Genomic DNA, 21,800 nt, shown 5'->3' on the forward strand with positions numbered 1-21,800 from the left:
ATAGATTTTCAGTTTTCATTTACTTTACTTCTTTTAGGCTTTATTGCCACCACAACAATTTTAAAGATAATTTTACATATTTTATTTTCTTAATCTATGTAGCTGTCCCCGTTCCCGGAGTTAATATTGAAGAACACCTTCAGCTACGACAAGAAGAAAAGCGGCAGCGTGTAATCAGGAGACATAGATTGGAAGAAGGAAGAGGTGAGTGACTTATTGAGAAGGGCCTTGAATAGCTTAAGAAACTTCTGAGTCTGTTTTCTAAGAATGAAGAGTCTTCCTCCAGTGAGCCTGTACAGTGATCAAACTCAATCAGGTCCTAAGTAGGCAGTATGTAGCATGCTTTTAGAAAATAGTAGAAAATCTATGTGTTTAACGAAGTCTACACATAAGAATCAGAATTTTAATGATAAAAGGAGCATTTTGTATCACTTCCACAGATGAGTTTTTATTTTTTTGCTGTTTCCTAGTTGAATGATTGTTTTTTAAAATGTAGATCCTAAAACATATGTAGATGAAGAAAGGACTACAAGCCTGTCTCATGCTATTTACCTTATATGAATTATCTAATTACTGTAATAAATTGTTCCATTTCTGTTGTGTAATGGTAGGCAGAATTGTCTTTTATAAAATGAACTTTTCTGTATTTGCATAACCTGAGACTACTGACACAGACTGAATTAAAAAACAAAACACCACTGCAACATTTGAAAATTTTCTTATGTTTTATCTACCTCATTGTTGATTTTCCACACAAGGAGTAATCTACCTAACTTTTCACGTTCACTTAGAACGGTTCACATTCTAAGATACCTCAGTGTCTTGTCAAATTAAATATGAGAAATTTAGACTGATGCAAACTGTAATATTTTTGTAAAGCATAATGATGTTGTTGCTAAGATTATTGTGTGTTGAGAAGAGAAATAACTTACTGGGATATATGGTCTTTCAAGTTACTGTAGTTTTAGTAAATACAACTTTGATTCTTCTCTTATTAATTAGATACTGGGTTTTTTTGAATACAAAATAATTCAAATTATTTCCTAGACTGTGCCAGTGATTCTTGTGATGTGAATTGTATCTTTATTTCACTTGCATTAAGAAATTGCTGGTTTTAACCACAAATAAGGAGCAACCAGAAAGAGAAAGCTTGTAGTTGCGTATGTATATGGAAGAGGATGGAATGTTTATTTTTCTTTGCATCTTTGTGGCTAATTTTAGCTGTGAGGTAAGGAGAGGAAGCCTTTGTTTAGGACATGTCAGAGCTGCTGCATGCCACTGACAAATGTTGGGTGCAGCTAAAAATTTTTTATTGAACCCAAATTAAATGCCCAGGCATTATTGAAAGGTACTGCTGTTCAGCCCATCAGTGATGAGAGAGCTGGGAGGTAAATTTCAGTTAAAAGAAAGAGTGGCAGAGAAAAATTTACATTTGCTTCTATTTCTGTAGCTAGAAGTAGAACCAGAGCAACTTCTCCCTTCTGTATGCCATCTGTTTCAAAAAGCAAAAAAAAAAGATCACTTGCACAGTAGCTTGAATGTACTGTTATGGTTGGTTTTACTGGTGTATGGGAGAAAGGAGGTTGTAGCCAGGTGGGGATTGGTCTCTTTTCCCAGGCAACCAGTGACAGGAGGACACAGTCTTACTCTGCTCTAGGGGAGGTTTAGACTGGACATTTGGAAGAAGTTCTTCACAGAAGGGATGCTTGGGAATTGGAATGGGCTGCCCAGGGAGGTGGTGGAGTCGCTATCCCTGGAGGTGTTTAAAGGGAAGACTGGATGTGGCACTTAGTACCATGGTGCAGTTGACATGGGGGTGTTTGATCATAGGTTGGACTCGATCTCTAAGGTCTTCTCCAACCTAGTTGATCCTGTGATTCTTTATAGGACTGTAGCTAAAAAGATAGTGTTGTCCAGCTTGTTGCACACATTTGTGTTACATCTCTATCTAAAAAGCATTGAAATCCCATACCTATGTGGCTGTGGGAGGTAGTGGGTATGCCAGTCTGGAAGGGCTGGAGATTAGTCTCCTGTTTTGGTTCAGAATGACTTCTTGTGAAAAAGCTGGGAACAGTGTTTCACAGATACTTAGCATCTTGTTTTATGTAATCAGGTATGAATATTTGATTTGATAATCTTTATTTGCATAATCCGATTAAAGAGCTTTTTTGCTTCTCCATCCAAATGCTGCAGTTTTTCATTAATGAGTTGCTGCAAAGAGTAGCACCATTCTTGACAACTCTTATCATGCTACTCTTTTCATGTGAGAACGAGAACATTTAAATAATCTAGACTTTTTGTGCAAAAGGTTCTGCAGTCTGATAAAATATAGTTATAACAATGTTTAAAGAACTGGCAGGTTACTTGTTACTTAGCTTTCCCAAGAGTTCTAGTATTTGTGCATATGTAGCTGAACAAATCCATGCTAATGAAATAGCTGTTTGGAGATTCAAAGAGAACTTTTGACCTTTCAATTTTCTGAAAACACGGCTTAGTCAGTTAAAGGCTGGACCAGCTCTTTAGGCCTTTCTTTAAGATACACAGTGTTTAGTTTGACAGGATTCTGATTTCTGGGTTATTCAGTATGTTAATGTGTGTCTTTTGTTCTTTTATAAGAAACAAAGCGTGCATAGTTTATGATGGTATAAGAATAGAATCCATCACTGAATGTTGCTGCAACTCTTTAGTTCCAATTAGTGACCTTTATTCAATACAAATATTTTCAGTAAATCTTGAATGTCTTGTAGACAAGAGGACTGTGAAAGCTTTAAAAATACAGGAATATTTCATTCCTAAAACAGTCATACAAATAAAAAATCACAAAGAAACCTCTCACCCATTTGCCCACTGAATGTGTTGAAATAGGAATAAAGTTTAGGAGAGAGGTGTAAGAGCAAAAGTGCTGGGATTATACTGATTTTTAAGTTGCCTAGTTGTTTGAGCTTCTTTACTAAAGCTCCAGATGTAGTCCTATTACAGTGACTTCTGATATAAAAATATGTTCTTGAGGTCCACTTGAATTAAGAGCAAAGTGATAGTTATGTCTGCAGGTGTGACAATCATTTAATTCCTTCTCAAGATCAGTTGTAGTATCTTATATTGAAGAAAATAAGAATGGTTATCTTTATTTGCATTTATCTGAAAATGCTAACCCTGAATTTGAATGTTCTGGGTAGATGTAGTTGTTGTTAATAGCTGCAATAGCAATGACATGGTTCAAAATTACTGTCACATGCAATTGTCACTTCTCACACATGATCCAAGTAGCCTGCCACTGTTGTAAGGGACCTGTATACATGCTGCTCAGCAACAGCACACTATGTAACTTCAGAAATTTTAAGTGCTTATGCTGAAGATTCCTTTGGTTTTTACGTTGAAATGAGGCACAAACTATAGTTTGTGATGGAATTGTAAGCAGCTAATAATTTTTATGTTTTGAATTAGTTATTTATGTTGCTGTATTCAAGAAAGAAGTTCTGCTTTAGCGGAAAAAAATAAATCCTTTAAATTAATAGTGGGTAAAAATAATTAATAGTGGTGTTTGTTTGGGAAATCAACTATTTAAAATAATATTATAGTTCTTTGCTCTTTTCTGCACACAAGTGACTGTGACAAGCAGTGAAGAGGGGGCTCAAATTCAATTCCACATTTTTGAATTGGGTGTATGACCTTCTGAGAAATAAAGCCAGCTGTATTCATCACAACTTCTATGCTAAATCATAATATCTCAACAAAATTATTGATGGAATTGTCTCAGCTCTTCACTGTTCTTCTGGTGAGAAGTGAAGGAGCTGATTTTTCCATATAGTGAAGTGGTTTTTGCTTTTCAAGCTGGTTTGGAGCTTGATGAGAGTAATGAGAGATGAATATGGAAATAATTGCACTTCATTATTTTCTGTGGCAGTGAGGAAGTTTTGTATGTTAGAATGTTCAGAACATGGTTAATTATTTTTCCTGTCCTGTGAAACTATTTTTTTCATCATGGGGGCAGTAAATTGCCTTAATGGATTACAGAAATCTGTGGGCCACATGCACAATTAATGTAATGAACCTAAGACTAGCATTTTCTGAGCAAGGTAATCTTGAAAGCTGTTCATGAGACTTTCTACTTTTTCAGATTGGTATTTGAAGTAGTAGAAGTTGGAATAGTCAAAGATTTCACTTTATCACTTGAGGATAATTCAGGGTATTTTTTCAGAAGATGATGAGAATGTTAAAATAGCTTTTTAAACTATATTTAACTAATAAGCTAAAAAATACAGAAATAGTTATCAATAGCGATAATAAATAGTCTCATGCTTCACTGGTATTTTACTGCTACATTTTCTCAGCCTATGATGTAAAAACCTCTAGGTGATCATTACTGAGATGCAGATTTGGTGTGTTATTAAGTGAGGTTTAACTTTTGATGCCCTTACAGGAGAGGAAAATTAATTTTCATCAGTCCTATGCTACTTGCAACAACAAAGAACCCACAAAAAATTGATTATTTTAGTCCAAGCTGCTCTGTTTTAAGACAATATAATCTGAAGCTGCCTTGATTTGGGCAGTTTTTTATTTTCCTGAAATGTAACTGATTCAGTTACTTCAGTGATTAGTTTTACCATGGTAGGCTAAGTATCATATAAATCTGTTTAACATCTGCACAGGCCACTCAGAGCTTGGAATCTGTTTGTCTGTTCATTGCTCAACATGTACCTAAATACCCTGCAGAAGTATCTGTACAAGTCCAATATTAAGTGCAATACTACTTATTAGATAATTGTCCAACTTCTTTTTATAGTTTTAGTTAAACGTTTATTTTGATGCTTTCAGGATTACTTTTGTTTCAATGTTATTTAAACAAAACAAAACTGCTCAAAACCCCCTACATTTTCACTTGAAATTATATTGAACTCACACATGACTTTTTAAGAATGCTTTCAATAGAAAGCTGCAGGCTTTTTCCCCTAATGACCATCAGGTATTGTTCTATGAAGTTATATTATTGCACTTGTGTCTGTGATTCCTTTCTGAAAGAGCTAATTATTGTTATTAAAACTGATGTTTAAAGTAAAAATATTTATATTGTAGTATCAGAAGTCAGATTTGTAGTAGACAGCATGACGCAGTTCTGGTTAATATTTGCTGTTTTAATTTACTTTGCGTATTTATATGTGGAAATGCATCTTTTATGTTTATTTAACAATACATATGAAGTCAAGTATTCAGAAGGAGGAAAGGGTCAAAATTAAGATGATCATAAACCTTACTTCCATCTCATTCTCTTATTACTCCCACATTGCCCTGCATGCTTGTGTTGGCTAGTGTGCATCTCTTTTTCCCCTTTAAAAGGCCTTAATTTTTCTTCTACACCTGATTTACAATTTAAATGTTGCTTTAAGACTACAGGAGGAGATATGTATCCTGTCCTTATTTTCAGTGTTTTGAACAAAAGAAGCAAACTGCAATTAACCTTAGTGCCTGCACATGACATTCTCCATGAATGTTTTTGCCTTAATGGTAAATTGCTAGTCATAGTTGGAAAAATACAGGTTTTTTTACATGCACCGTAATTATTAGCCCTGCCTCATAAGAATATTAAATTTTGTTTCATTTAAGGCTTTATAGGTGGGAAATTATCTCACTATAATGTTTTCTGCTTCTAGTGGAACTGAGGTGTGAACCATTTGTCTCTAATTCCATTTTTTTAAATACTTCAAAATTTTCAACCTGTTGAGCTATTAAGATGACTCATTTCATATATTAGGGTTTTATCTTCCTGTTTTATTACTAAAAAAAAAAACAACAAAAACACACCCCCACAAAAATTGCTTGGTCTCTTTCAAGAAGCCAAAAATAGGTTTTTACAACAGAGGGGTATGATCCAACCTAGGACTCAGCTCTGCAACCTGAATTTATACCACTTTTCTGTATGTATGTATCACCATGTACTATTTTTTCAAGTAGCCTGCTGTGTTCAGTGCACTGGTGCAGAAGTCGGCATTTGAGATGATTGATTTCAGTCTCCTGTGTTCACAGCTTGCCAAATAGCATTTGTTTAGGATGAAGTACTAGAAGAAATCAAAGTATGTGTTACATAAAATCAAATATTAAACTTCGATAATTGTCTAAAAGCTTAGATGACCAAGAATGCCAAAGCACGTTAAGTGCATTTATGATGAAATAACTGTATACATTTTTCTGAAGTATACTGCATTATTTAATAAACACATTCTGTTTGGAGAAAATGAAATTATTTCTGTGGTTAAATAGATTTTTTTAATGCTTTGAATTCCCTGTGAAACAATGTCCATTTTGAAAAGTCTAGACCAAGAAAGAAAAGCTAGTCTTGACATTTCAGCTAGGACTGTTCAGCATCTCAGCTCAGCTATGGAAAAACAGTCTGTGAAGGGAGAGAGCGAATGTCATTTGGCATCATACAGTAGCTGATTTAAAATAGCTCTGTAGTCTACCAGTGACTCCTCTTTGCTTATCTCTGTCACTTGATCTTCTGAAGTAGAGACTAGTAATAAATTGTTATTCCCCATGCAGATCTATCTTAAAGGCTTCTGATACAGTTTTCAAAATAAAACTCTGCGGGCATTTTTTAACAAATGAAAGGAAGTACCTAATGCATGACTAGATTGTTCCACCAGAATATTCTCAGCACCTAACTTCGCTCCCTTTGTACAGGCAACCTCAGATGTAAGCAGAAAGCAAATCAGTCTTTATGAATTGTTGTATTGTTTTGTTGCCTGTGTTATTTTGGAGCAAGAGGGAGGTACTTAGCACCTTGCCAGCAGATGACCAAGGCAGGCAGACATCACAATGCAATTAAAATGTAGATTTCTATTTCATTTTTGTAGTTTCCTATTCTATTATGATCATTTTGCAGATTTAGCATGCACAAAAAGCCAAAGAAGATAACAAACGTGTTGCATGGATTTGGGTACAAATTACTATGAAATGGCCATCTATTGCATTTGAGTTTATTTTGGATTCATGTTCTTTACACAGTGGTGAATGTAGAGTGTGTAAGAATATCCAGAAGCAAGGATAAATCCTGCATTGGTCAGAAGGTTAGATTGTCACAGAATTGTCATGTTGACCAGGAGAGTGTGATTCAGATAAGTAGCTTGGAAACTATTGGCAGCTGAGTACTAGTGCCATGCTGCAGCTGAGAGCCTCTTATACTTACTAAACATCCTCTGTCTTACAAATCTCTTGTAGTTCTTTTGCTCACCCTACTGCACTTACTTCTGTCCTCCTGAAATTCTCTTTTGTTATCTTTGCTCTTAGCACTAAAATGCCAAAGGCTGCCTTCAGGGCTGTATCTTGTTCCTGCACTGTTTGTTGTGCAAGTGTGTTTTGGAACTTCAGAATGTTTGCCTAAGTTATCTAGAGATCATTCAGCCACCCACAAATATTTTAGATCTACACTCTTCAAGCCACACTCTTTGCAGTCCTTGCACCTGTCTTTGCAACTTTGCTAATCTTTCACTTGTGTCATGTTGTCCTGTCCATTCTCTATTTCTTCAGATTGTAATTTCATTAGAAACTTTGCAGTAAGTAAGTCCCACTACTTTTGCCTTATTTTCTCATGTTCTTCATTCACCTTTCCTCTGTATCATTTGTCCTTCAGACATTTTTAGCTTTCATAATCTGCTTGTCAATAATCTCTTCGCCCCTTTGCCTTTTCTTGGTGTGCCTCAGGATACTCCTCACTATATCGCCTCACTTGGTAAGAAGCAAAATGTGGTGTAATTTTTTGTGTAAGTCAAAACTCTGGAAAGTAGAATATTAAACATAGCATGTGGTTTGGCAGAAAGTAGTGTTTACCAAAAATGTATCTATTAAATGGAAGTTTGATTCAGAGGAGACTGAAAAGGGGGAGCACAACAGCAAGACAGTTGAAGGAAGAATCTGCAAGATGAAGGTAAATCAAAAGCAAGTTATGATCCTTGATTAGGAGAAGGATCTCTGAAATTAGCAAGAGGATCTATTCTGGAATAGAGTCCAGATAAATACAGTAGACCAAAAATAATAATTCTATGCTGTGTACCGAAAGAAACATCACTTAGGAAGTTTTGGGCCATTATATTATCTAACACATGTATGAACCTCTAAGCTAGACAGCAGTGTATTTTTAAAACATTTTTCATTTTGTTTTTTAAGTGAAGACTAAAATTTGGGAGCTTCTCTGTATGAAGAAAATTTCTTCATCTGAAGGTTCTAAAGCTATATAGTTTTGGCCGAACTTCTGTTTAAATGTTTATCCATGCTGTTTAGTATTAGTGAAGGAGGTGATGGTATAAAGTTGACAGCAAAAAAACTGAGGCAATGGGCATTTATTAAAAGTTAACCTATACTGTCTTCTTAATAAAGTTCAACTAAGGAATGGGCGTATCAATGAATTTGCAGAAAAAGGAGGAATCTTTTTATTCTATGTTTTGCATGAGTGGTTTATAACACAACAGCCTGGTTTGGGGTGCTTTTGTTTACTTTTCATGGAGGGGCTGGATTTGAGAACCTGTGGAACTGAATGTCACCTGGCAGAAAAAGTTGCTTCTGATTCGTGGTTTCCATTGAATGTGAGACTTCTGAATGGACAAGAAGTGTCCAAAAAATTCTTGATGACATGCTTAACCTATAAAACAGGAGAAATACAGATTTAAGAAACAAATTCCTTGTCCATGGCCTGCTTACACTCAGCCTCAATTACACATAGTACCTCACTGCCTAAGTCTAGATTTTTAAAAAGGAAAAGCAGTCTGAAAAAAAGTTTAAATGCATGTATCATTGCTTTCTTTAAATTAAATCTTTTCTTGAAGACCTTTAAATAGATTGAAAAATATTTTCAAAATAAATGGATTTCAAAGTTACTAAGTAGATAAGAAAAGAGTCATATGATTTGAATAACTTTCTTCATGAAACATGGCACTTTTTCTTTAAAAGTTGTAACTCTGCATCTTAAGTGTAGTAATTGCAAACAAGTTTATGGTGGTGGTTTTTAAATTTAGCATTTGTATTATCTTGTTCCAAATCAGTATTTTGACTGTTGTATTGTAGGATTTAAGCCATGATAATTATTCTTTTTGTCTTTTAAAGGCAATAATAGGTATTTGCTGTCAAATTTTACTCTAGTGTGAGTATGTTATATTTCCATTGTACAGTTGCTTACATAGAAATTCAGGTAAAACTATCACTATGGAATATTTATTGGTTTTTCACATAAGTTATCAAGAAATGGCAACTTTCTTGTATTTTAAGGTCTTTTGAATTTAAGAAAACAAGATTATAACTATTATTCTTTTTGTTTTTTCATTGCTTTTAATTTGAATTTTGTTTAACATACTGTTTCCATTTTGTGAGCTTTCCTATGCATGTGCAAAATGTTTCTCCTCAGGCCCCCTTGTAATTCCTGGTCCTATTTTTATGAACCATCGAGAACAGGCTCTAGCCAGAATCAGACTCTCTCCAGCACCGCTAAAGCATAAACGGGACAAGCACAAAGGTATTTGGTCTTCCTTATTGACTAGGGTGGAAATAAGCCCAGCCTCCCAGTCACTTCTTCCAGATGCTGCATCTGTCTTTTCAAGAACTGCACAGAATGAGTTCTGCCTTTGCTTCCTGTTAGTATCTTGTTACCTGAGGAGAAAGAAAACACATTTAAATGTTGACCTTTCTTTAGAAGTGTAAATGTTCATTAGTCCACATCACCTTTGTTTTTCTTTCCTTTTTTTTCGTGAAATACGCACTGCCTTTCTGTGTGTCTTCTCTCATTTCTAATGCTGTCTCATTCTTGAAGTTCTTTATTTTTACTGTAGGAAACTTTACATGTTAGTGGTTCAAGACAGTTGCACTGCATTTGTGTTTTTTGTCCGTTGTGTCCTTTGGAGTGTTTACTTAAACGTATCAGTTCCAGGCTTGATAATTCTGGCATAAACCTTTTCATAGGTGTATTATCGTTCAACAAGCCCTTTTTAGGAGTGAAATATTTGAAATAGTGTAAACATTACTTTTTGCTAACTTTGAATGGGGAGAATACAAATCAAAATACACCTTTTTCTCTGCAATGTTCTTGAACTAAATGTTTTGTATAGAGTACAGGTATGGAGGTGTCTTGATATTTCAGACATTTTTGTATGTCTGGCAAGCCAATTCATTATATCTTCAGTTTCTAAGTGTGTCATTTTTTCAGATATAAATGACTTACATGTTTCTTAGAAAGTGGTAGTGTATTATTAACTGAACTTACTGAAGTTGAGCTGTCTCAAATCTGATCATAGTTTGTATATATCTGTGTATTGATGTGTCTGTACATACATTATTTATATATAGAAGATACATATGTAAAATGGAGGTTACAGACCTGGTCAAAGTAAGTATGAAGTTCCTAAAAGTGGTGAACCCAGAATGCTTCAACTCTTTTCTAAAGAATAGCTAATTACTAAGAGAGTTAGTATGGCATTTCAGTTGAATTAGTGGAAGTTACTGATTGTATTTGGCATGTATGCAAACAAACTGTGTATCAGTTTGAAGCCTTACAGGATAAAGTTTCAGTGTGTGGAGGTGATGGGCTTACTGAATTACGAACATACTGGATCGTGAAATCATCTTAGGTTTACTTTACAGAAATGAAAGCAAAATCTGATACTTTGAATCTGCATAACATTCAGTCTTTTTGGAAGGCATATTATCTGAGCTTTAAGTCTTGATAGATTTAGTAGAATAATCTATCATAATCTCACTGGAGAGATTGCCTGCTGAAAGAGAACATACTGAATTCAAGTGCTGTTACATGAGTGACAATTTGCTGGTAGCCATTATTCTTGAGCTGGATACTACTGCTAGTTGTTCTGCAAACCCTTGACTCCACAGGCAAAAGCATAAAGAAATATGCTTGTCCTGCCTACATCTGTGCTTTTTTGGCACGTGTTAGTCGTTGGAACTCATTTCAGATCAAGTATGTCCTTAAAAGAGGTGTATTCATTAGTGTCAGTTTGAGGCGTATGTTGTCTCTTGGAGTCGTAAGAACAGTATAAAGGTCTGTGTTGTGCTGGAAGACTTTGGTCAGATGTGCCCTATAGAACTGAACATTTCTTCTTCTTTAAGGAAGGCTATATGGAAGGAAATACTCAGTTTATTTTAATTCTTTGTGTCTTATGGTAAACAGATAAGGAGGTTTTCAGGTAAACTTTTAAACCCTTCTCTGCCTCAGAAGACTGCCTTTCAAAAGACAGCCATAAATTTAACTAGGAACTAGAAATACCCCTTAACTTCTCAAAGAGATTCCAAGGGAAAAAGGAAAACTGGTGAAGTGGGTTGTTATCCAAGTAACAGGCAAGGTGAGAATTATGAAAAAGATAATGTATATTTTTTTATCTTAGAAGGCATGCCTCTCTTCTTGAGGAAGAATGTAAGAGCAATAATAGAGCAGAGATAAAAGGACATTATCACATTGAAATAGCAAGTTATTTTATTTTTTAACATAATGCTTTCCCAACTGTCCTACTTTTTTCAGATGTTTCTGCTATAGTAGTCTTCTTCACAGCAACCAGACCTTCAAGATCTTTGGCAAAAAATGTTTAGTTCGGCTGGTAGTACTGGTAAGGCCAGTACTAAACTTGCTGGTTGCCACTTCTCTGCTTGCAGCTGCAGAACTTACCTTGATAATGATATTTAAAATGGAATGTGGACAGCTTCCTTAGGACTTCTTCAGACAATTATTGTCTAATATAAGAAGTGTATTTGATATGTACTTGTACATATTGTCAAACCATGGAGTCATGGAATAGTTTGGATTGGAAGGGACCTTAAAGATCATCCAGTCCCACCCCCCTTGACATGGACAGGGACACCTTGCATTAGATCAGATTGCTCAAAGCCCCATCCAGCTTGGCCTAGAATACTTCTGGGGGAGGGGCATCTTCGATTTGTCTGGACAGCATGTTGCAGTGCTTCATCACCCTCAGAGTGAAGAATTTTTTCATAATAATCTGCATGTCTGTCACTTGTGGAATTTGTCTATTTGGTTGTCCAGTTGAAAGCTCCTTCAGTTTCATTGAAACAGCAGGTTTTTTAGAAATCTTGCCATTGTCATTTAGTCTCTTCATATTTATAGGGTCTGCGTATCAAGATCATTGTTACTGCAAAAAACTGCATAATTAAGCATATCCTTCCTGTATTCTGTGTCTTTCACAATTTTTAATAGAAGGGATTAGGTATGACATTTTTGGTATTCATGGAGTAGTTTGGCACTAAGAAGAAAAATGAGCTTGTGCTTCATCCTTATTCTGTAATGAGGCAGTGAGTTTCCAGTCTACATCTCCAATCCCTGTGGATTCCCCTAACTGTGCATCTGAGTAAAAAGTGATGCCTAGAGATGATACCTAGAACAGAGGCTAGACAGTGTTAAAGGAATAAAGTAGATGTTTATTGAAAAGGCCTTCAAAGGATACGCCTTGGGCAGCACAAGAGCACAGCCGTGGCTTCGCCCAAGATGGACCCAAGATAGACGCAAGATGGATGACCAGTCACAACTTTTATGTTTTGGTCCATTTCCGTATTGGGGTTAATTGTCCAGTTACAGCTTCAGGTCATGAAGTCCCATCCTCCCAGATTACTCTCCTCAGTTGGCTCCTGTATATACGTTTTGGGTCAGAAGATGCAATGGTGTCCTTGGTTCTCAGGCTGGAAAAGGATTGTTTTGTCTAACTGAACTGTGAAGAGAAGTTGTTAACACTTAATATGAAGTTCAGAGTTATATACTAATGCAGTACAGAATCTGGAAAATATGAAAATTAAAACCTAAGGCATCAAAAGGATTAATGAAAGTCTGTGAAATTTTCTCAACTGCAGAAATGAACTGAGTAGAAATAAAAAGTAAGTTTCTTGACTCAGCTAAGATTCAGCAGTTTGAATGCCACCTTTTTCCTGTATTTGGAAGTAGTGGTAAATGTTCTAAGGAATATGAAACAAATACTCTCAAAGCAATTAAGACTAGATGAAACTGAACCTGCATGGATGGAACAAGATATAGTTCAACCATTTTGCAAATACCAAGACAAAATTACTAGATGTTCAAGAAAACTTACTTGGAATTTACTTTTTAACTTCTTGGCCGTCTAAGATACCATATGAAGGGCAGAATAGTTTGAAGCATTCATTGAAGCGAAACAGCTGACAATGAAAAACCTACATCTGAGTTTATAATTAGAATGTGAGTTTATTATCACTTTATTCTACATGTTTTGCACTTGTGACTCTGCATATTGTGTTTCACCAATAAGCTCGAGTAAGCTCTCTAGCAACCTTTAAAGAATCCAACAGACTTATATTTTGTCATAGGATGGATGATTTTCACAACTGGAGTATATTCCTTTTCCCCCTGCACTGTAGCTATGAAATTGGTTACAGAAGATTCAGCTGCAGCCTGGGGTAGACAGCTAAGAAGATGCAGGCACAGGCTGATAAGTTCAAGTCATGTTGTATGTAAAATCTGTAAATTACGGCACTCAGGACATTCTGTGAGGGTTGGACATCACAGAGACTAACCAGTAACTTGACCAATATGCTTTATTTGGGTAATTGCTACTGAACAGATCCAAGATTTGTTGGCATGTGACATGGACTGAAGAGACAGTTAATGTAAGAATTTTTAATATGCAGTCATATTCCATTAATACTTTTCATCTGTGGGGTATTGAACATCTTTAGAAGTGCTTTTTCTCTCCTCCAAAGATGGGTGGTAAGAGAGAAATGGAATACCACCACCATATTGCTGTTGGAGAACACTAACAAAATGCTTTTCCTCTGGTCTGGGCCAAGCAAGGGTCCACCATATCTTTCTGTAACGATGCTGGGTTTGGGTTTTTTGCCAGAAGAAGTCTCATTTAAAGCTCATTATTTCACTTGCTATTGGGACTGAATGAGCTTTTCCTTTGTTCCTGGAAAGCAGTGGTTTTTGTGGCAGCAATATGAGCCAAGAGAACTTCTAAGCACATTTAATGGAGGAGGAAAATTGTCTTCAGAAGTTAAGAATTTTCTGAATGGTAGTGGGGATTGGTTGGTTGTATTTGCAGTTCTCTCTTTTTCCTTCCCCAACTTTGAGATATTGGAGATGAAAACCCATCATTGTGAAGTTGTTCATGGAGCACATCCCTCTATATTGAGAGCAGAAAGTACTTTTCCTTGGAGTTTTCTTCTCTCTCAGACAGATGAAGTCAAAGGTGCTGTTCAGTGGTACTCCATTTGGATAACACTGGAGGTACTATCTTGCTCTGCTTAAAGGTTCCAATGCATCCAACAAGAAGAGTCTCTGCTTCAGTAGGCTTTTTATGCTTCCCTTTCAGGAACAGTTATTTTGATATTACTTTTAATGAAATGAAAAAGTGCACAATTGCTTGAAGGAAAACAAATGTGTACCTCCCTATTTACAGATGTTCCCTGAGACATGCAAATAAGCTTTCAGTCACTTTTGACTCACATTTTTTAAAAAAACTTTGACTGCTCGAAAGTAATGGAAGGAAAGAGGATGACCCAATTTATTTGCAGCCTTATTTCTAAGTGTAACTTCTCCTAGCCAATGCTGCTCGAAAAATATGATATATATGATATATCTAGATATATCGGCCATGTAATGGAGTAGCAGGTAAACACTGTAGTCCAAAAATATTGCTTTAAAAGTAAGCAATGATATAGTGATACTCTATTTGGCTTTGTGTATTTTGATCAAAAGACATTTTTTTTCTTAAACAAGTCTAGCTGTTTTAGTTGCAAAGGTTTTGTACTTAACCAGACATAAATTATCAAGTGCTTATGAAGTTCTGAAGATCCAAACAATTCAAAACTCTTGAGACTAACCATGCAAAGAAGGCTGACAGGAATTCCATTTTCAGTTAAAAAATTTCACACTTGAGCAAAGTAAGATATGTATGAAAGACAGTTGATTCTATTCCTGCATTCTTAGATCCTTAGAGAAATTAGCTTTGGAAATTGAAAACACCAACTTTGTGAAACGTTATCCTTCAAAATAAACTTATTTCTCAGATACGTAATAGCAGAACTTGTGAAGGTACTTGTCTCTTCATCTTGCACACTAATATTTAGTATTTCCTCAAGGGAAGTACTGTGTTATGCTTTCATTTACAACTTTGGAGAAAATGGGGCTATATCTAGAATCAGGTTTTATTTAATGGTAGTATCACATTTATCAGCTGAGAAAACAGGAATCCCCAACTTTTTATTAGTGGTTTTTAAGCCCTTTAGAGCAGGGTGTTTTTCTTACAGTGATGCAGACATGCACATGTGCCTCTAAGTTTCTGCAGATCACTTGAAACACTGCTGTTACATGACCAGAAGACACCCACTGTTGCAATTTGCTCATGTGACTGCACAGGTGATGTGGTTGCTGTATGCCCAGTGTGTTTCATTGGAAGTGTATGCAGCCAGGACACATTCTTACTGGACATGTGTATTTCTCACAGATGATTATTCAAGTGCATTTACACAGTGAGAGAGCTCATATTTTTCATTATTCAGCAGTGTCTGAGGGAGGAGGAGATACAGGGGCCATAGGCAGACTTCCAGAATACTCAGCTGCTTTTCTGCTCCTGTCTGAAAAACTTGTATGAAATTGGGAAGCAGTAAGCAGACTGCTTGCTGAATAAATAATTTTGGTGGCAGTATCAGCTGCTAGAAACACCTCCTGATTACTTTGGCACATAGAGTTCAATGCAAAAGTAGGCATAAAAAGTTCAAAGCATAAAAAATTTGAGAAGTTATTAAAACTTGACTAAAATACTTCGAGCTGCTTAAGGCAGAACTACAGGACTAAGAGGAAAACTGTAATTTTGAGTGGGTTGTTGTTCAACGATAATTCTATCTCCTTATATTTGCTTTTGTTACCAATACCAAAAAAAAAAGCTGCACACAGACCTTCAGAAACACTTCTAATTTGTGTGTAGTCTGGTAGTACAAAACCTTAAAAATGCTATGGCAATTCTGAGAGACAAGTTCTTTTAACCACGTCTCCATTTCACACGTATCCAGCATGTAGTGCATGTTTCAAAGGGATCCTTTACCTATGCTTTTAAGCCTAATTCTTCTAAACCATTAGTACCTATACACACTGTTCTTTACAGATGTGAACTACATACAGATTCATGCAATTTCTATACTCAAGTCATCAGTAGAAAATAGCTTTATTCTTAGAACAGTAAGATTTTTAAAAACTGCAATATAATAAAAGTGTGAAATGACTTTACTGTATCAGCAATTTCTCTGCAATAAAAAGAAAAATTTGAGCAATATGTAGAAAAGTAGAATTATATTTCAAAAATTTTCTAAGTCTGTAATTACAATGCTTCACAGAGGGAATAATGAAGTCTTGAAGTTCACACTTCCACTGATGATTATTCAGGAAAACATGTTGAAATTATAAGTATAGGTCTAAATTAACAATACCTTGAATTCTTTGAGAGGCAACTTGTTTCCCTGTATCAGTTTTGTAAATAGATCAGTATTCAGACTTAGCACAGAGAGAGTGTGCAGTCTTCTATGTGCAGTTATTTCTCGCTTTATCTATTTCTGTCATTCCTCTATGCTAGATACAGAGTGACTAAAGTTTAATAGATGATGGAAACATTCTAAGTTCTGGAAAAGATGGTAGCTTGCAAGAAATTTAGGAATAACACATTGCACTTCTTTGCTTTTGTTCAATGTGAAGGCAGTTTGAATTTAGGAATCAATAATGCATTTCATATTTACTAAACACATACACGCTTACTAAAGGAAATCATAGAAATGTTGTCTAAAAGTGCATGGAAGCAGACAGGAAACAGACATGCTTTTGGTGAGCTGTCTGCATTGTTAGAAATGAGCTGTGTAAGTAATTGTCAGCTACTTAAAACATGGGCTCTGTGGCTGAATTGGAGGCAAGTAAAGTCCTTAATGAGTAGTAACTGGAAAAGGTAGACTAGGTTATGCCTTGTTGAGGTTAACTGCAGTGTTGCCTACTTGCTAGTGCTACCTTACTGAAGAGTGAAAGTGATGGCTTTTAAGCAAAGCTTATGAAGTTTGAATTTTCTGTTTCGGTGGTTCTTTTTGTCTGCTCCTTGGGAAGCTTCTACTTTAGAGGATATTTTCCAATGTGTACCTTTATAGAACATTATTTCAAAATAGAGTTTCTGTCATCTTCCACATCTGCTTTGATGCCACATTTTGAGCTCTTCTACTACTCTGTGAGTTCTCTCTTCTACCTTAAAAGTGGTGGAGTGGGGAGTTATTTACTGTTCTTATTCTATTCATTCTTCTAATATAACTTTATTAGAATGCATAGTACTTAATGGTAAGTTTTGTTTATAGATGGAAGTGGAGAAAGAGGTGAGAAGGATGCCAGCAAAATCACAACGTATCCACCAGGAGCTGTCCGCTTTGACTGTGAGCTGCGAGCTGTACAAGTCAGTTGTGGATTTCACCATTCAGGTAAAAACAAATAAATCAATGTTAATTATAATAGAGATTTTTTTTAAGGTTGTCATATGTGTCTTCACTGCTTTGTGTTCAATTTTTAAAATGGATGTATGCAGGAGTGCTTAAAGTTGAAAACATGGCAGGGTCATTTTGTCAAATCGCAAAGAATCACACCATGTGCCTAAGAGCATTGTCCAAATGCTTCCTGAACTCTGTCAGGCTTCTGTGACCACTTCCTGTGGAGCTTACTGCAATGTCCAGCTACCCTCTGGGTGAAGAGCCTTTTCCTAATATCCAGCCTAAACCTTCCCTGATATGTTTTATGCCATTTTATTACAGCATAAAGTAACATCACCACCCAAATCCTCACATCACCTCCCTAATTCCAGTAATGAAAGGCAACTCACTGTCCTTCAGCAGTGAAAAGGGCTATAAGTATCATATACTGAGTTACATCAGAGCTTGTAAGCAATTTTGGAGTCAATTTAAAACATATGCATGGCAGAGCTCTACTCCTGCATAGAGGTGCTAGTTGTTATGGGTTGTGGAATCTGATCTGGATCTCTTGGGAATCATAAACTGCTACTCAGAAGGGTAACTAGGACTGGTGCAGTATCATGTCATGTGTGTATGTCAGAAAGATATTTTGTTGTTTTTCAGTGGTTTTGATGGAGAATGGTGATGTTTACACATTTGGATATGGGCAGCATGGTCAACTTGGACACGGTGATGTTAATTCCAGGTAAGCTGGTAATCAAAGGATGTGATTGTGTATACTGTACTGCTGCATAGGAAATGGTTACATTTCTGGTTCTCTGTCCTAGCAAGAGTGAAAATTCAAATATAGACCAAATAAAGTTGAAGAGCTCTTGTTCTACACTTAACTCCCTATAACCCCCTGAATACTGATGCAATAACAGTGCTCTTGTACTGCATAAGTAATTTCTTTAATGCATGAAAGCTTCTGTGCATAGTTATTAGCATTGCTTTAATAATAGTTTAAAAGACTTCTGTCTGTTTAATTCTCCCTGCATCTATGAGAATTACCTTGAAGTCTCATTAAGATTTCATTATTTCTGTAAAATACTACATATGCGATAATTCAAGTAGTATGATATTCTAAACCTAGATAAACCTGTTCCTGTTAAATCAGTGATAAGAGTTCACAGAATATTCACAGAATCACAGAATGTGGCAGGGACCTACAAGAACTGTGTCCAACTCTTAAGTGAATGGCCTGTGTGGGGATCAAACCCACAACCTTGGTGTTACTAGCACTGTGCTCTGACCAACTGAGCTAATATCAATTTAGTTATGATGAAGTCTCATTTGTTGCTCATCAGTTATCTCCCAAATGAAGTCCCTAAGCTTTGGTCTTAGCTGCATTTTGTAGTCACTTGTTTTGGGTGTTGTCAGAAGAGTGATGTGTGCTTTCTTTGTGGTCAATGGAAATAGAGAAATCAACAGAGCATGGAGAGGTATTTGACTAACCAGCCACTGCTTACATGCTTTAGGTGTGGTGTGCTTAGTAGTTCTGTAAACCTGATCTCCATTGACTACAGTGAGAGCATAGATAATTAAATATAGATGTCTTTAATGTGAAGCTTAATCTCGCCCTTAGTATCTCATGCTTAGAGTCACATCTTTTCATTGAAGTAAATAAAAAAACATTGTCCTGCCATAAAAGGAAATGTGGTTTAGGTCTTTGGACGTGTACATATGCCATATAATGCACAAAATGGGGGTTTCTGTAGTAGGAATCTTTGAGACTTTGTGTATGTCCAGTAATGCTCAGTATCCTTATGTAAAAGGCATACAGAACAGAGCATCCATGACCTGTCTTCAGTTCTTTCATTTCTCTTGTAGCAATCAGGTGAAAATTACTGAACATCTATCCTCCTAATCTCTTTGGAGACTTCAAAAACCTTTCTTTTGTCAAGTTCCTGAAGAAGTCTTCATCATCTTAAAACTTGCATTGGATTCATTAAGCCAAAGGGGGAGAGGGAAGAAAGAAAGTATACTGGAAATACTGCCTTGTATTGGCTGCTGTGCCTGATAGTCTCTGAACTGCTACCCCTACTCAGTTTGCATTAGACTGGTGAACACAATCTGGGTTTCTGTCTATGATAGAGTCATATTGCAGACAAGTACTTTGTTTTTCCTTCCTGGAAATTCTTGGGTATTTGTTCCAAGGAACAATGTCTTAAACTAGCGATTCAAGTGGCTGTTAGAAAAAGGCCAGTTTCTTTCTTAAAGACTGAAGAGGTACATGTAGCAGTGACATTTGTACTGGTAACTTAATTTTACCTATTTCTAACTTTGATGAAATCACTTGGCTTTTCAGAAGGCTTTGGAGATACCTGTTGTATTTGTCAGTATTTCAGGTGGTAAACCCTGCATCTGTTACTTATTTAGATATAAACTGAATGAAGACCAGTAGTAGTTCCAAATGAGATCCTAAAGGAGAATATGAAAATTCTTGTGCTGAAGGATAGTGCTTGACCAGAAGTAGAATCTGAGGAGGTGCAAGTGAATTGGCACAGACCTTTGTATCATTCTACATCAGACCTAGAAAGTGTCAGGAAAAAAGCCTTGAAGAAATTTGGAGTATGTCCTATGCATGAGAACTGGCTATAGTGCTATATTACTATTTAGCACCATCATTCAAATTATAATTTCTTCATTGATGTACTTCTTTTTCCAGCTTTAAGTAGAGATCTCTCCTCTGTCCTCACAGTAAGGGATTCAGAGAAGGAAACAGGGAATCCTTATGCAGAGTTCCACCTCAGTTGGGACGCAGTGGTGCTCAGATGGCCAGCTCCTGCCAGGTCAGTGGTATGTCAGTCATGCAGTGTGTCACATTGCCTGTATTGACCTCAGGAAGAGCATCATCTTCTGAATTCAGGAACTGATACTGTACTGTATTTCTGAGAGAGAAGAGAGAGGAGAAAAAAAGTAATATTTAGGCATCCTTTCAGAGACTTTTGACTTGCAGTGTAAAGATTTAGCAGTGAGACTATATTTTTACAAGTCTTGAAAATGTTCAAGTATTTTAAATTCTGAACACCCGATCAGACATGCCTTTCTCCTTAATTAAGGGGATTCTAGACTCTTCTGTTAGAGTATTGTAAACATCACAAATTCTTCACCTACATCAGTAGGAATGAGGTAGATTACATGCCCTATCAGTAAGCTGGAACCATTAAATTAGCCTGTGTAGGCAGATGTTGATAAGCTATTCACTACATGAAAGATTTGTCAGTCTGTCAGTCTGTGCTTATATTCTCCTCAAATTAGCTGCTGGTGAATAGAAACTCAGTGGAAGCAAGAAATTCTTTGCAGTATCTAGTCTTGGTGAAAAATAGCATGTATTGTGCTCAGGTAAGCAAAGGCATGTTTGTTGCTGATGCTTCCTTCAAGAAGCTGGAAGTTAAAACTCCAGGATCTTTCTGTTACTGTTCAAAATTTGTCTGCGTTTTTTTTCCTACAAATTCTTGACTTCAGTAGCAAGTACATGACCTGACAGTCAAGCTCCAGAAATGGAATGACTGAAGTGATACAGTCTTGATAGGATTTTCCTTCCAAAGGTTCAACAGTAACATAAACCAAAACTGATCAGACCTTCCATAGATGATCAGTTATACTTGAAGATAAAGAATAAGACTATAGTCTTCTAGCAACTCCAGGGAAAAAAAAAAGGTGTTCCATTATCTGTTTGTTAGGACCATGTTTCTAGGTGTATTTTCTGATTATTTTACTCCAGTGGTGGAGTGCAGGTCATATTTACAAGTTTTCACCACATTTCTTATAAAACAGAGTCACTTCTAAAATATAAAAATCTCCATTTTCTTTGTAATAAAGTTGTCCAACTCTGCTTGCAATGGACAGAAGTTGCTACTTATTTCCTCTTACCCACTACACAGTAACAGCTCCCAGTGAACCGTGTTTCCAGCACCAAGGTCAGCTGCCCCAAGTGACGTGTTTTGGGAGCTGGCAGGCAGCTGTTGTCTGCATAAGTACCATGGACAGCGATTGTTCGAACAGGTCATGCATGGTGAATTTTCAAAGACTACAACTGCTCTGAGAAATGCTTACCCTTTGGGATGGAAGAGGGTTTCCATGTGGACAGCCAGAATGCATCTGGACCTTCTTCAGGATCTTAAGTTAGCTGCATGTTCATCTCCTCAATTATTCAGTAATTGTTACTTTTTCCCAAGGGATCTCAGGTTGCTTTCTCTGAGGTTGTTCTTTTGTGATTGACCAAATATTCTGTGACTTTGACACCAGCATGTCTTTCCACTCCATCCCAGAAGATTAGTCTTTGCTTTCTTTGATTCAGATGG

General features: G+C 36.3%; 1 protein-coding gene across 18 annotated transcripts in view; it reads left to right on the plus strand.

Annotated features, from left to right (window-relative positions):
- Positions 1–21,800, plus strand: part of MYCBP2 (MYC binding protein 2) — a 175,355-nt gene that overhangs the window by 52,721 nt on the left and 100,834 nt on the right. For 16 of the 18 annotated variants that reach the window (XM_053936636.1, XM_053936620.1, XM_053936621.1 and 13 more), the window contains 4 exons: positions 103–204; positions 9,389–9,496; positions 17,350–17,469; positions 18,118–18,199. In XM_053936636.1, coding sequence (XP_053792611.1) covers positions 103–204; positions 9,389–9,496; positions 17,350–17,469; positions 18,118–18,199 — 412 coding nt within the window. Of the gene's footprint in view, positions 1–102; positions 205–9,388; positions 9,497–17,349; positions 17,470–18,117; positions 18,200–20,161; positions 20,286–21,800 lie in introns of those variants that run through there. The other 2 variants (XM_053936627.1, XM_053936638.1) reach the window with 2 other exon arrangements.

The sequence above is a fragment of the Vidua chalybeata genome, chromosome 2, assembly GCF_026979565.1.
Source record: "Vidua chalybeata isolate OUT-0048 chromosome 2, bVidCha1 merged haplotype, whole genome shotgun sequence".
NCBI classification, from domain to species: domain Eukaryota; kingdom Metazoa; phylum Chordata; class Aves; order Passeriformes; family Viduidae; genus Vidua; species Vidua chalybeata.